This window comes from Macaca thibetana, chromosome 16, assembly GCF_024542745.1.
Source record: "Macaca thibetana thibetana isolate TM-01 chromosome 16, ASM2454274v1, whole genome shotgun sequence".
Classification (NCBI taxonomy): Eukaryota; Metazoa; Chordata; class Mammalia; order Primates; family Cercopithecidae; genus Macaca; species Macaca thibetana.
Genome location: NC_065593.1, coordinates 61,140,229 through 61,153,335, shown reverse-complemented (window position 1 = coordinate 61,153,335; position 13,107 = coordinate 61,140,229). Strand labels below are relative to the sequence as shown.

Sequence of the window (13,107 nt, the reverse complement as noted above, 5' to 3'; positions counted from 1 at the left end):
ACAGCTCCTTGTCCAGAAATGTGACTGTAACCCTCCGCGTTCTCAGTCTGGGAGATTTCAGGCATGAGCCCGCACTTGGACTGCAATTCTGAACTCCTGAGCGGGCCTCCCTCCCCTGTCCCCCAGGAGGTGTAGATGAGAACTGGACGAGCCTCCCCCAAGCTGCCGACAATGGTGTCCACTCTAAAGTCAATGCTTTACGGTTCCAGGATGATTTTCTCCTTTTTTAAGGATGTGAGTTATACAGTTATATGTGCACAAAGTTTTGAAAAATTACACCATGCAGAAGATACAAAAGGCAAAACTTTCTTGCCCTACCCTGTCTTGATCCCTCTCATCTCTTCTCTCCAGAGCTCCCGGAGAAAACCGCCTTGAAGCTTTTTTGTTGAAACAGGGTCTCACTTTGGCACCGAGGCTGGAGTGCAGCGGCGCGATCATGGCTCACGGCAGCCTCAAAGTTCTGAGCTCAAGTGATCCTCCGTCCTCAGCCCGCCAGAGGGGATTACAGGTGTGAGTCACGGGGCTGGGCCATGCACCATTTTTAAGGTTTTATCTGCTGTGTGTCACTCTGTGTATCCACATGGTGCTTACACCGCGGCCTTCATAAGTCTCCATTTGTAATAATCGAGTCCCACTAAGTGACTGCTGTTGGCCCCCAGGCGTCCTGAACGCAGTGGTTTAAACTTATCGGTAACTTGCTCATGGCAGAAGGCACGAGATAAGGGGAGAAGCGCCCAAAGTGGGTCATTTTTACTCTTGGCCGACAGCTCTGGGCATGGTGGAGGCTGCTGCGAAGCCTTGGTTTCCCCATAACAGATGTTTGGGCCTGACTTATTTTCTGCCTGGGGGATTATTGTCAAGGGGGGTAGGGATGGACGCTGCGGGTGTCCTAGGGTAGGAGCAGTCTGGGAAGTGGAGGTCAAGATGCACCCAGTTCTGTTTTTACCTCAATGGTCTGGATGCGGTGGGAGAAGGAATTCATCCTGGAAAAGGCAAGAGAAGAAGGGAACTCCCAAGGCACGGGCTCTTTGTCCTTAGAGGAGAGAAAGAGACGAGGCGGCGTTTGTTTCAAATGTCCCCACTTTCTCAAATGTCGGGGCCCATATGAACTCGCTCATGTCTCGCCTTGGCCCTCGCCCTGCACGGAAAGGCTACCTTAAAGAAAAGCTTCATGTTCGTGCAGCAGAAGTCGTACGTCTGGTAGAGCTCCTTCAGCACGTTCACGGCCAGGGAGATGCCGCTCAGGACTTCCTCGATTTCGCCTTGCAGGCCCTTCAGCACCTCTTCCGGGCTCAGGAAGGTTCGTGTCTGGGCAAAAGAGAAGACAGACATCGAAAGCTCTGACAAGCCATTTGGGGTGATGTCCAGGCACGCCGCCTGCAGGAGCTGCGATCTGTTCTGATGTGTGGATGTCCGAAGTAACCCCTCCCAGCTGCCCACTGCTGGGCCGTTCTTAGGGGACCGAGCTGCCTTCCCCTCCTCAGCCCCTCCTCCTTTGCCAAGGCTGCAGCATCATGGACGGGGGTCACAGATGATGACAGGCCCTCCAGGGACAGGGGACCCCAGTGCCCTTCTGGTCGTGAAGATGGGGTCACAGCACGGTTTTAATATACAGAGGTGGCCCAGGGGATACAGACCTTCAGCTCAAACACGTGCTTATGAATGGGAGGAAGGAAAGAAAGTCTCTGCTAAGGGAGACAGAGGGTGGCTCGATGTGGGGTTAGAGAGACCCACAAAGCACTGGACGGGTCTTGGGGTGCTGGGACTCTCGGGGCAGACCTCCTGCTCCGTCCCCGTCTTCCCTTTCTTCTCCCTCAGTGCTCTCCCTAGAACTTAGGCAGCCTCGAGGAGGGCTCCATCTCGGCTCGGGGCCTGAAAAGGCTTGTGCCGACATCTTGGCCTGCTCTCAAACTGCTGGGGAACACGGGCAGCAGGAAAACAGTGAACCGGGGAGGGGCCCCAGCCAGGAGGGGAGGAAGGGGACCCGGGGGGCCAGGGGAGGATTACCATCTCGATGATTTGGTTGCAGAACTCCTGCAGGATGACGATGATCCTGACAGGTGTGTTATAGTACTCAGAGGTGGCCCAGATGAAGCAGATGGTGTCCAGCACCTTGGCGATGAAGGTGGGGAGCTGGGGGGAGATGGGCCCAGGCACGCTGGAGGGGACCGGCCTCTGCGTCTTATCCCAGCGTCCCAGCCCTCCCCTTCCCATGGCTGTCACTGGGCACCCAGGAGAGGGTCCCCAAGGAGGAGGGGAGAGGCAACTCCCTAGGCCCACACATCTGATGACAGCCAAGAACCCCACGGCCCCACGTGCCTTGAAGAAATGAGACCCTCCCCACCAAAGTCAGCTCTGCCTTGCCAGCACACCATCGTGAAGTCGGCCTGCTCCATCTCCTCCAGCAGTATCCGTAGGGGCTTCAAATAGAGCACAATGTCGTTGGCTTCCTTCAGCCCTGCACAGAACAAGAACAAGCTCCCACCGGTAAGGAGCGGAAATTGCTCAGAAACGACGCGGATGCGGCTCCCTGTGCCGAGACCTGCTCCTTCAGGAAACGGGGCCTTTCTCAAGTGGAGGGGGCTGAGAAAGCTGCTTGCAGAGGGAGGCCAACGTCCTAGGGTTGGCGACAGGCCTGACCCAGCCCTCCCGGGAGGCACGGACAGCTTCATGCAGAAGTCATGGCGGGGTCACAGGCTCACCTTCCGTGACGTTGGTGTAAACGTTTTGCAGCGCTGGCCAGTAGCAGCTTTTGGCTTTCTCTAGGATCTCAACAATCTTGTTCACTTTGGGTCTGTTTAGCTGAGAAGGGGAGAAAAGATCCACCTTTCATTGACCTGGAAGACCCTAAGGTGAGGCCAACCTGACCTTGTGGCTGGCTGGGGCTGCCGAATTTCCGCAGGTCATCAGAGCCCTCAGGACTCCTGGGAGGTAGGCACTGGGAGGCTGAGAGCTCAGCCAGGTCACCCAGCTGGGACGATGCTGCAGCCTCACAGGACAGAGGAGGCCGTACCTGCTCATGGATGCACTTGAGGTTCAGCAGCCGGGCATCCCAGAACTCAAACTCCACCCGGGGCAGGGGGTGCAGCCCGTCCAGCAGCGCCTGGGCTGAGTCTTTGCTCAGCACATCCCGGATCTGGTGGGACCAGTCGATGATGATGGTCTCGATGGCGTGCAGGAGCGAGTTGTCCAGCGAAGAGGGGATCCTACACGATAGAAGGTTGGGGCGTTGCTCTCATGGCGACACACACATGGGTCCCCCCAAGCTCTCCCCTGAAGCCTTCTGCCCACCAATCCCAAACCACCAGCAGCAGCACTGTCTGGTCTCATGTCCTTGGTGCCTCCAGCCACCTCAGGGAGGCTAAAGAAGTTCCCAAGACTCCCAGCTAGGAAGAGACCCCAGGGAAACAACGGGTGTGGTCAGAGATGCCAGTGCCTGGAGGTGCTCACCTCCAAGGAAGAGGGAGAGCATTAAGCAAACCCTATTTAAACGCTATTCAAGATGGCTCCTCTGGCGCCACCACCGGGCATGGTGCTTGAGGCTTTGTGAATGATCAGTGGAGGACTTGCCCACCTGAGGCAAGCATGGAACAAATTGTCACGAGGGTCTCACATATCAGGGAGGTTGCAAATTGTGGCGACGCAGATGCGAGGGGACACCTTGGAGTCCCTTGGGCTTCCCAGGTCCTCTGGGGCACCGCAGCCCCTACACAGACTGCTGAGAGTCCCTCCCACTCCCACTCACTGACCCTGTCCCGCATCTTAAAGCTGTGCCTCCTGTTTCCTGGCCATGCTAACAGGTGGGACACCTTCTGCATGCCCGGTGGTGACTGGACCAGCACACACGTGTGACCCGGGTGGGGTGGCGGGTGCAGGTGCCAAAGCCCCAGGGGCTGCAGAGCCTGCTCCCTCCCTTCCCTGCTTCCATCTTCCTCAGTCTGAGCGCCACCTAATGCACCACACCTTGCCCTGCTTTTCCCTGGATTTAACACATGAAGCCACTCTGCAGGGAAACAACAGGTGTAGGAGTGTCAAGCACACGCCACTTTCCCACCCAGCGGCAGCCGGGAGCAGCTGGGCCCACATACCTCTCCATGGACTCCAGCGTGCCGTCCAGGCTGCCCAGGTGCTCCGGGATGGGCAGCAGGGTTTTGCCTTTGATCTTGCCACTCATCACAAACATTTCGTTCTTCAGCCTGTGGACCTGCTTCACAATGTCTTCCGAGACCACCTGGGGCCATCCAGCCATGTTCTCGCGTTGGTTTAACAAAGAATAGAGGACCTAAAAGGAAACACTTCTGTGGTTCCGCCTCCTGTGCCTTCACCAGCTCAGCAACTGCAGAGCTGGGTCCCCAGGGAATTCCAAAGACCCGGCATCTGGAGTCCTGGGAAAACTGGGTCCTTCTTCCAGAAGGAGATGGAACTGGTCATGGAGTTTATACCAGCTGCCCTGTCCTGGTGGTGCCAAAGCCATTCCCAAGTTCTTGCACCCCTAGCACACACTCTTTGCTAAAGGCCTAGGAGGACTGTGGTGGGTCAAACTGTATCCCCCAAATCCATCTGCTGAAGCCCTGACTCCCAGTACCTCAAAATGTGACTATTTGGAGACAGGTTCTTTAAAGAGGTGAGTAAGGGCTGGGGGCAGTGGCTCATGCCTGTAATCCTAGCACTTTGGGAGGCCGAGGCGGGTGGATTACCTGAGGTCAAGAGTTTGAGACCAGCCTGGCCAGCATGGTGAAACCTCATTTCTACTAAAAATATGAGAAGTAGCCGGGCATGGTGACACATGCCTGTAATCCCAGCTACTTGGGAGGCTGAGGCAGGAGAATCATTTGAACCCGGGAGGCGGAGCTCGCAGCGAGCCAAGATCGCACCATTGCACTCCAGACTGGGCAACAGAGCAAAAACTCCATCTCAAAAAAAAAATAAATAAATAAAGAGGTGAGTAGTTAAAATGAGGGTACTAGGGTGGGCCCTAGTCTGACAGGTGTCCTTACAAGGAGGGGAGATTAGACACGCACAGAAGGTCAACCACGTGAGGACACAGGGAGAAGATGGCCATCTGCAAGTCAATGAGAGAGGCCTTGGGGAAAACCAACCCAGCCGACACCTTCATCTTCAACCTCCAGCCTCCAGAACTGTGAGAGTGTCGGGTGCACAAGCCGAGCACGCAGGCCCCTGTGCTACAGACGAGAAGGGTGATGACCAGGAAGGCTAAGATACTCCCATTCTGGAGGTCCAACTCCCCAAACTGTGTCCCTCCCCCGACCGACACAGTACCTGCCAAGGGCGACAGCAGAGGGACACATAACATGACATTCCATTTTTTCACTTTTTTTTTTTTTTTGAGACGGAGTCTTGCTCTGTCGCCCAGGCTGGAGTGCAGTGGCCGGATCTCAGCTCACTGCAAGCTCCACCTCCCGGGTTTACGCCATTCTCCTGCCTCAGCCTCCCGAGTAGCTGGGACTACAGGCGCCTGCCACCTTGCCCGGGTAGTTTTTTGTATTTTTCAGTAGGGACGGGGTTTCACCGTGCACCGTGTTATCCAGGATGGTCTCGATCTCCTGACCTCATGATCTGCCCATCTCGGCCTCCCAAAGTGCTGGGATTACACGCTCGAGCCACCGCGCCCGGCCTTTTTCACCTTTTTTAACTCAAAGTCTCAAAATTGGGGAAATCTATCTGCCGGTACTCAGTCCACACCTTCCCAGGCCACGGGCGGCAACCGCACCCGGCACAGCACGGCAGTCCCAGTGCTGTCCGGAAAGAACAAGGGGATGCACGGGGCTTCTCAGATTTCAAGGGCACGAGCACCACCTGGAGGTCTTGTTAGACAGCAGGTCTGTGCCTGGGCATGGTGGCTTACGCCTGTAATCCCAACAGTTTGGGAGGCTGAGGCAGGAGGATCGCTTGAGCCCAGGAGTCTGAGACCATCTTGGGCAACAGGCTATTTTTTGGTGAGACCTCATCGCTACCAAAAACTACAAAAATTAGCCAGGCGTGGTGATGCATGCCTGTGGTCCCAGCCTGGGAGGCTGAGGCTGGAGGACTGGTTGAACTTAGGAGGTTGAGGCTGCAGTAAGCTGTGCTCCCACCATTGCACACCAGCCTGGGCAGCAGAGTGAGACCCTGTCTCAAAAAAAAAATGATTAAAAAACCAAAAGCAAGCAGGTCTGTCTCAGCAGGTCAGGGTGGACGGGGCCCAAGCACCTGCATTTCCAATCCCTCCCCAGCTCTGTGGCTGCTGCTGGCCCAGGGACCACAGGTTGAGCAGCAGGACTCAAGGCCACTCCCGAGAAGTCAGCTGTGCTCGAGACCTCCGACGCCAGCCTGGACGCGCTCACCTCCTCCACCACTGCGATCAGCTGGTCCACGGGCATGGGGCTGATGTCACCGTAAAGGAGCCGGGCCTTGTAGTTGTCCTTGTTGATGTTATCGGGCTTTGTCTTGATAAAGTAAATCCCTTTGGACTTGAGGGACTCGGGGAAGCCCAGGCAGGGTACGATCATGCCAGCTGCATTGAGCGTCAGCACCAGCACCCGGACGTCAGGCTTTTCAAAGAACTCTGTGAACAGGGCCACGTTCTCCTCGGCGCCTATCAGCTTGCTCCACTTGTCCGGCTTGAACTTTAGGACGACGGAGGCTACTTCCTCCAGATACTCTAGTCTGACGTCCGGGGTCATTGTCATCTTGGCCTTTCCTTACACAGTGGTATCTGTTAAGAGTGCAAGAAGCAGGTGCGAACTGTCTCCCGGGCTCCCTAATTTCCCACCCATCCCTGGGACCGCAGGAAATCTCTGTTCTACCAGAGCAGGAACAAAAGAGTTGGTCGTCAGTGTGCAGTTTTTAGTTGTGGATGGGTTGGGGTGGAGAGAGATGGGGAAGGGTGCTATCTGTGTGCTTTAGCCGGTGCTGGCACCTGCCCCGGCCCCACCATGGGAGGTCTCCCAGGAGTGAGGCTGCCCAAAAGTGGTGTGTGCTTACGTTCCTGTGACCATAAAGTTCAGAGGATGGGAAAGATAGAGATGAACACTGGAGAAAAAAAGAGAAAAGGAAATGATCACTGCCAGACAGTGTGAAGGGGATGGGATAGGAAAAGGCAAAACGAGAGGCTGGAGGGTCAGGTTGAAATGTCCCGGGAAAGCAATAAAAGACGTCGCAGTCTCAGAGTATATGGAAAACGCAAGAAGGAAGCAGAGCCCATGTGCAGGCAGTGAGACTCAGTGCTGTTTTAGCCCCAGCCGTGGTACACCTTAACTTTTACCCTGCTCTGCACCCCCCTTCTCCCTCCAGCCCCCAGTATGAGCCCCTAAAGGACTCAAGCTGCAGATTCCTGACAGACCCCTCACAAGCTTCTCAGATGCTCAGGGGCAGGGTTAACTAGAGAGTTGGAGGGAAGGGATCCCCTTAAAGAACACCCTGAAGTCTCAAAGGTTAGGCAAGTGAGGTCCTCACTGTAGGCACGGAATTTAAAGGCACACCCAAACACTTAGTTATCAAGAGAGAAGGCGTGTCAATATTTTTAAAAATCAAAATGAGTGCAGACAAATTCATGACGAACAAAATATCAAAGTTTCAAATATAAAGACAGGCTCTGGCAAGAGGCCTGGGGTGGGGGCCTTGGAGGCGAGTTCTCCAAGGGCAGGGTTGAATGCAAAGGGTCACCTGATGCAGTGTTTTCATTAGTCCGCGAGGTAGGGAGCTCCTGAATTTCTGGGGGAACCCTGGGGTACTTGGCTGCTCTGGGGGTCCGTGGGCTGGCGCTGGCCTGCTCCAGACCTGGCAGCTGCTGAAAAGCATCAGCGTGGACAGATGACGTTGGAAGCACTCACAAATTCTACCTTTTGGTTTGACCCAAGCTATTGCTTTTAAGTTTCTAACAGCCTACAGCCTACAGCCTACAGCTCCCCAAAAGACACTGATACCATGGAAGAGTTTGTATTTCACCCTGGCCACTATACATCGGCAAAACAACTATACGATGGGAAGCAGTAGTGGGCAGCATGCTATTCAAATGGTCTAGGAGTTATTCAGGGCACCAAACATCTCTGTGAGAGGACGTGGGGAATATTTGGCCAGCAAGTGGCAGAAACATGGCGGTCCATGAGCAAAGCTGCCCGATTCAGGCATATCTGTGAAAGGAAAAGGGGACACCACTAGGCAAGTAGGAGGAGCACCACGTGGCATTCATGGAGATGACTCATTCACCAGGTTCCCACAGGGTACAGCATGCTGCTGCATTAATCTCCATCCGGATCGCCGAGACCCGGGGAGGTGTCACGTCCTCACTTCCTACGGGGATCAGGAACTCAGGGGAGCCCGAGTCCTGGAAGGTTCCTGATTGGAAGCCTTGCCAAGCTGGTCAGGCGACTGGACTGGAGGGAAACGTCCTCTGGTTTTACTGATTTGGTGAATTTGGGCTTTCACAAAATCATCTTTTCTTCTAAGAACGGCATGGGGTGGGCTGCCTCCCAACCCATAGTGTGTGTGGGCTGAGGGGCCCCTACACCCTGCAAGTCTCTCGCACGATCAGGCAGTCTCATCTCAGGCTCCCACCCAGCCGTTTCTGCCGTTTTGAAGCCGTTTGAAGGCCAGGAGGTCCCGGTTAACAATAGGGTTGTCCCACATCATGCTTCTGGAGGGGCATAGATGGCTTCTCTGGGAGGTGGCCCCTGCCCCAGGCCCGCAGGACTCCACAGGAGGAGCTGGGGCTGGAGGCTTCCAGGAGAAGCCAGGGGGCTGAGGCAAGGCTTTCCCAGGAGCAGGGAAGAGTCTGGAGCCCTGGAAGTGGCCAGGCTGGTAGGGGGCAGCCAGCCCTGGGGGCCCAGAGCCATGACCGCTCCCGGTGGCAAGCAGAGCCACTTCCAGGGTAAGTGGAGGGTCTGCCGTCTGCCAGGGCCTGGGTCCCACCTCCATCCTCTGAAGGCCTCCCTGCTCCCTCCAGCTTGGCTTCCGAACCCCCAGCATGGTTGAAGGCTGCTCACCAGCTTAAGGCAAACAGCTTCTCCCACAAACTGATGAGCAACTCTTTCCCAAACCAGGAAAGAAAATGGCTCCCTTCCCTCGAGGAGCTTCAACTGCCACAGAACTTCTGGAAGTCTCCTCAGGGTACCTGGGGCTTCTAGAACCTTCCCCTTGGGACCCAAGTAACCAATGATCACGCAGCAAATGAGGAACCAACCGTCACCACACAGTGGAAAGGCTCTTAGATGATCATTTTGAGGGAAGGTTGGAGGGGGACAGGGTCATGCTCTGTCACTCAGGCTGGAGTGCAGTGGTATGACCATAGCTCACTGCAGCCTCAAACTCCTGGGCTTATGTGATTCCCCCCACCTCGGCCTCCCGAGAAGCTGGGACAACAGATGCACACCACCACACCCGGCTAATTTTTGTACTTTTTGTCGAGACGAGGTCTCACTCTGTTGCCTAGGCTGGTCTCAAACTCCTGGCCTCAAGCAATCCTCCCAAAGTGGAAAGGAAGACATTATCTCTGTTCACAATGAGGTGATCTTGTATGTAGAAAATCCTAAGAAATCCATAGAATCGTAGAGCTAATAAAGGAGTTCAGCAAGTTTGCAGTACATGAGATATTTGAAAATTAATTATATCTCTCTATAATTATATTAGGAAAATCTGATGATGAAATTTAGAAAACAATTCCCATTTACAATAGCATCAAAAACAACAAAATACTTAGGAATAAACTTTTAAAAGAAGCGTTAAGACTTGTACACTGAAAACTGCAAAACATCATCGAAATAAAGATGACCTAAATCAGTGGAGACATGCTGTGTTCATGGGTTATAAGATTGACAATTCTCAAGTTGACCTACAGATTCAACACAATCTCTATCAAACTCTCAGCTGCCTTTTTTGTAGAAATGACCCTCGATTTTCTAGGGAAGTATGAGGGAACAAAAACAGTCAAAACAACTTTGAAAAAGAACAAAGTTTGAGGACTCACACTTCCTGATTTCAAAACTCACTATAAAGCTACAGTGACCAAGACAGTGCTACCAGCATAACAATAGACAGAGATCACTAGAATAGAGGTTCCAGAAATAAATGCATACATCTGTGCACAACTGAGTTAGCAAAGGTGCCAAGACAATTCAATGGGAAAAGAATCACCTTTTCAACAAATGGTATTTGAACAAGAGAATATCCACATGCGGAAGAACAAAGCTGAGCCCTTACCTCACACCATCTACACGAATTAACTCAGCATAGATTAACAGAATACAAGAGCCAAATGTAAGAGCTAAAACTATAAAACTCTTAGAAGAAAACACAGGAGTCAATGTGACCTCAGATAAGGCAATGATGTCTTATATATGACACCAAAAGCATAAGTGACCAAAGGAAAAAAGTTTAACTTCATCAAAACTAAAAACTTTTGTGCTTTGAAAGGCACTCCAAAAAGAGAAAAGATGAGCCATAGAACAGGAGAAAATATTTGCAAATCATATCTGACAAGGGACTTGTCAAAATACAATAAAACAACCTAATTTTAAGGAGTAAAGGATATAGATATTTCTTCAAGAAAGATACACAAATGACCAATATGCACATGGAAAGCAGCTTAATATCTTTAGCCATTAGGAAAATGCAAATCAAAGTAAAATGAACGTCAGTGAGGTCCCTAGAGTAGTCAAATTCATTAAATAGAATGGAGGTTGCCAAGGGCTAGGGAGGGATAATAGGAATTTATTTTTTAGTGGGGCTGTTAGAGGCATTTGAACCAGAGCCACTCCATTTTGAACAGGGTCTGGGTAAAATGAGGCTGAGACCCACTGGGCTGCATTCCCAGGAGGTTAAGGCATTCTTAGTCACAGGGTGAGACAGCACAACATACAGGTCATCAAGACCTTGCTGATAAAACAGATTGCAGTAAAGCAGCGGCCAAAACCCACTAAAACCCAGATGGTGACGAGAGTGACCTATGGTCATCCTCACTGCTACATTCCCACCGGCACCGTAACAGTTTACAAATGCCACGACGATGTCAGGAAGTTACCCCAGATGGTCTAAAAAGAGGAGGCATGAATAATCCACCCCTTGTTTAGCATATCCTCAGGAAAAAACCATAAAAAGGGACAACCAGCGGCCCTCAGACTGCTCTGCCTATGGAGTTGCCATTCTTTCATTCCTTTACTTTCCTAATAAACTTGTTTCACTTTACTCTATGGACTCGCCCTGGATTCTTTCTTGCACGAGATCCAAAAACCCTCTCTTAGGGTCTGGATCTGGACCCGTTTCTGGTAACAGGGTCAGAGTTTCAGTTTGGGATAGTGAAGAAGTTCTGGAGATGGGTGGTGGTGGTGTTTTTACAACAATGTTAAGCGTACTCAGTGCCACTGAACCATACACTTAAAATGGTAAATGTTATGCTATGTGTATTTTACCACACAAAAACCCCCCAATTCATTCCCACTAGAATGGACAAAATTGAGAAGACAAAAAAAAACAGAACAAAAAACCAGGCACAGGCAAGGATGTGGAGGAACTGGCACCCTCATCCACGGTGGATACAGTGTAAACACTGCAGCCACTTTGGAAAAGTGTGACAGTTCCTCAACAGGTTAAACATGGGGCTACCAATTAGCTACTCCTCCTAGGGATACATCAGGGAGAAATCAAAACACACTCGTGTTCACAGCAGCATTATTCATAATAAAAAGTGGAGGTGAAGGAAGACCTCTGTCCCAGCTCAGAGGGACATGGGAGGGTTGGCAGGGTCCTGCCCCCGGTGGGCTGAGGGCAGCCACATTGGCAGCAGGGTGCCCAGCAGCATCTCTGCCATGTGAGGATAGGAAGGCCACCGCTGGGCTCTCCAGAAGCTACCAGGGAAGGGCAATGAACGGAACAGACTTGGTACAGTCTTAGGGTGTGTCCCCTGTAGAAGTTGGCACTGTCCCACACCAACATCCAGGAGCAAAACCAGTGCCACTAAACCATCACTTCAGTTCTGCATAATATATCACCCCAGAGCTCCCAGACACGGTGGGGGGGGGATTCAGGAAGCCTCCCCAAATTCCAGCTGTCTGTCACTTGAGCCAGTAATGCAGGCCCCTCTGGAGATGTCGGCTTCCTCAGCCACAGGTCTGAGGATGAGTATCCCCGGATCCATGGGGCGTTAGGGGCAAGAAGGGCATTTCTGGTTCCAGAAACACACAGTGCTTATTGCAAAGGAGGGCTGGCCAGCTCACGCCCACATTGGCCTAAGAAGAGTCCTGGCTACCGTTTTCTGAGTGATCACCGGGTGGCAGGTTCTGTACTTCATGAGCCTCCTGGATGGCACAGGAGCTCCAAGCTTCTTTAGCTTCTGCTGGTGGCCCTGCCCTAGACCCTGGGATGTCACCTCCTTCCCCCTGGAGAGGTAGCAGCTTCCTGCTGCTGATCTCTGGGTCACCTCCCGGTCCCGCTGGGCTCCTCAGCTCTCCTGTCGCGTGCAACACAGTCAGCCTCTCCGGCTTGAGGACCCACATGGTTCTCTGTGTTCCGCTTAGATACGGTCGCAGTTTCTTGTGGCTGCTATAACAAAGCACCACAACCTTGGGCAGCTAAGGCAACAGAAAGTTCTCTCTGCCAGGGGCTGAGGTCTGAATCAAGGTGTGGAGCAGGGCTGTGCTCCCTCCACAGTTCTGGGAGCCTTCCTAGCCTCTTCTAGCTTTTGGTGGCCGCTAGAAAGCAGTCCTTGGCATTCCTGGCCTGTGGCTGTATCCCTCCCCTCATCGTGTCTGTCCTGTTGCAGGCTCTGCGTGCGTGGGAGAAATCTCCCTCTGCCTCTCTCTTACACTGACCCCTGGGAGGGCATTTAGGTTCCCCCCACATAATCCAGGATTACCTCCTCATCTCAAGATTCTTAATCACATCTGCAAAGGTCCTTTCTCCATAGGGTAGCATCCACATGCTGAAGCCTTAACCGCCAACATGGCCGTATCTGAGATGGGGTCTTTAGGAGATAAAGTCAAATGAGGTCGTAAGAGTGGGGTTATAATCCAATAGGACTTTAAGAAGAGAAAGAGAGCAGCCGGGCGTGGTGGCTCACGCCTGCAATCCCAGCACTTTGGGAGGCCGAGGCAGGTGGATCACCTGATGTTGGGA

The 13,107-nt window shown here is 52.8% G+C and overlaps 2 protein-coding genes across 2 annotated transcripts in view; one reads left to right on the top strand and one right to left on the bottom strand.

The window, feature by feature from the left end:
- DNAH17 (dynein axonemal heavy chain 17) overlaps window positions 1–9,085 on the bottom strand; it is a 151,320-nt gene extending 142,235 nt beyond the window's left edge. Inside the window, exons 1-9 of the mRNA XM_050764133.1 lie at window positions 8,985–9,085; window positions 6,345–6,715; window positions 4,089–4,282; window positions 3,014–3,206; window positions 2,703–2,802; window positions 2,373–2,458; window positions 2,008–2,133; window positions 1,156–1,308; window positions 947–1,033 (exon numbers count right to left, since the gene is read on the bottom strand). Of these exons, the coding sequence (XP_050620090.1) occupies window positions 947–1,033; window positions 1,156–1,308; window positions 2,008–2,133; window positions 2,373–2,458; window positions 2,703–2,802; window positions 3,014–3,206; window positions 4,089–4,282; window positions 6,345–6,689 (1,284 nt within the window). The 5' untranslated portion in view covers window positions 6,690–6,715; window positions 8,985–9,085. The remainder of the gene's footprint in view (window positions 1–946; window positions 1,034–1,155; window positions 1,309–2,007; window positions 2,134–2,372; window positions 2,459–2,702; window positions 2,803–3,013; window positions 3,207–4,088; window positions 4,283–6,344; window positions 6,716–8,984) is intronic.
- The window catches only part of ENGASE (endo-beta-N-acetylglucosaminidase), a 639,565-nt gene that overhangs the window by 152,590 nt on the left and 473,868 nt on the right, over window positions 1–13,107 (top strand). The gene's annotated exons all lie outside the window — the stretch shown is intronic.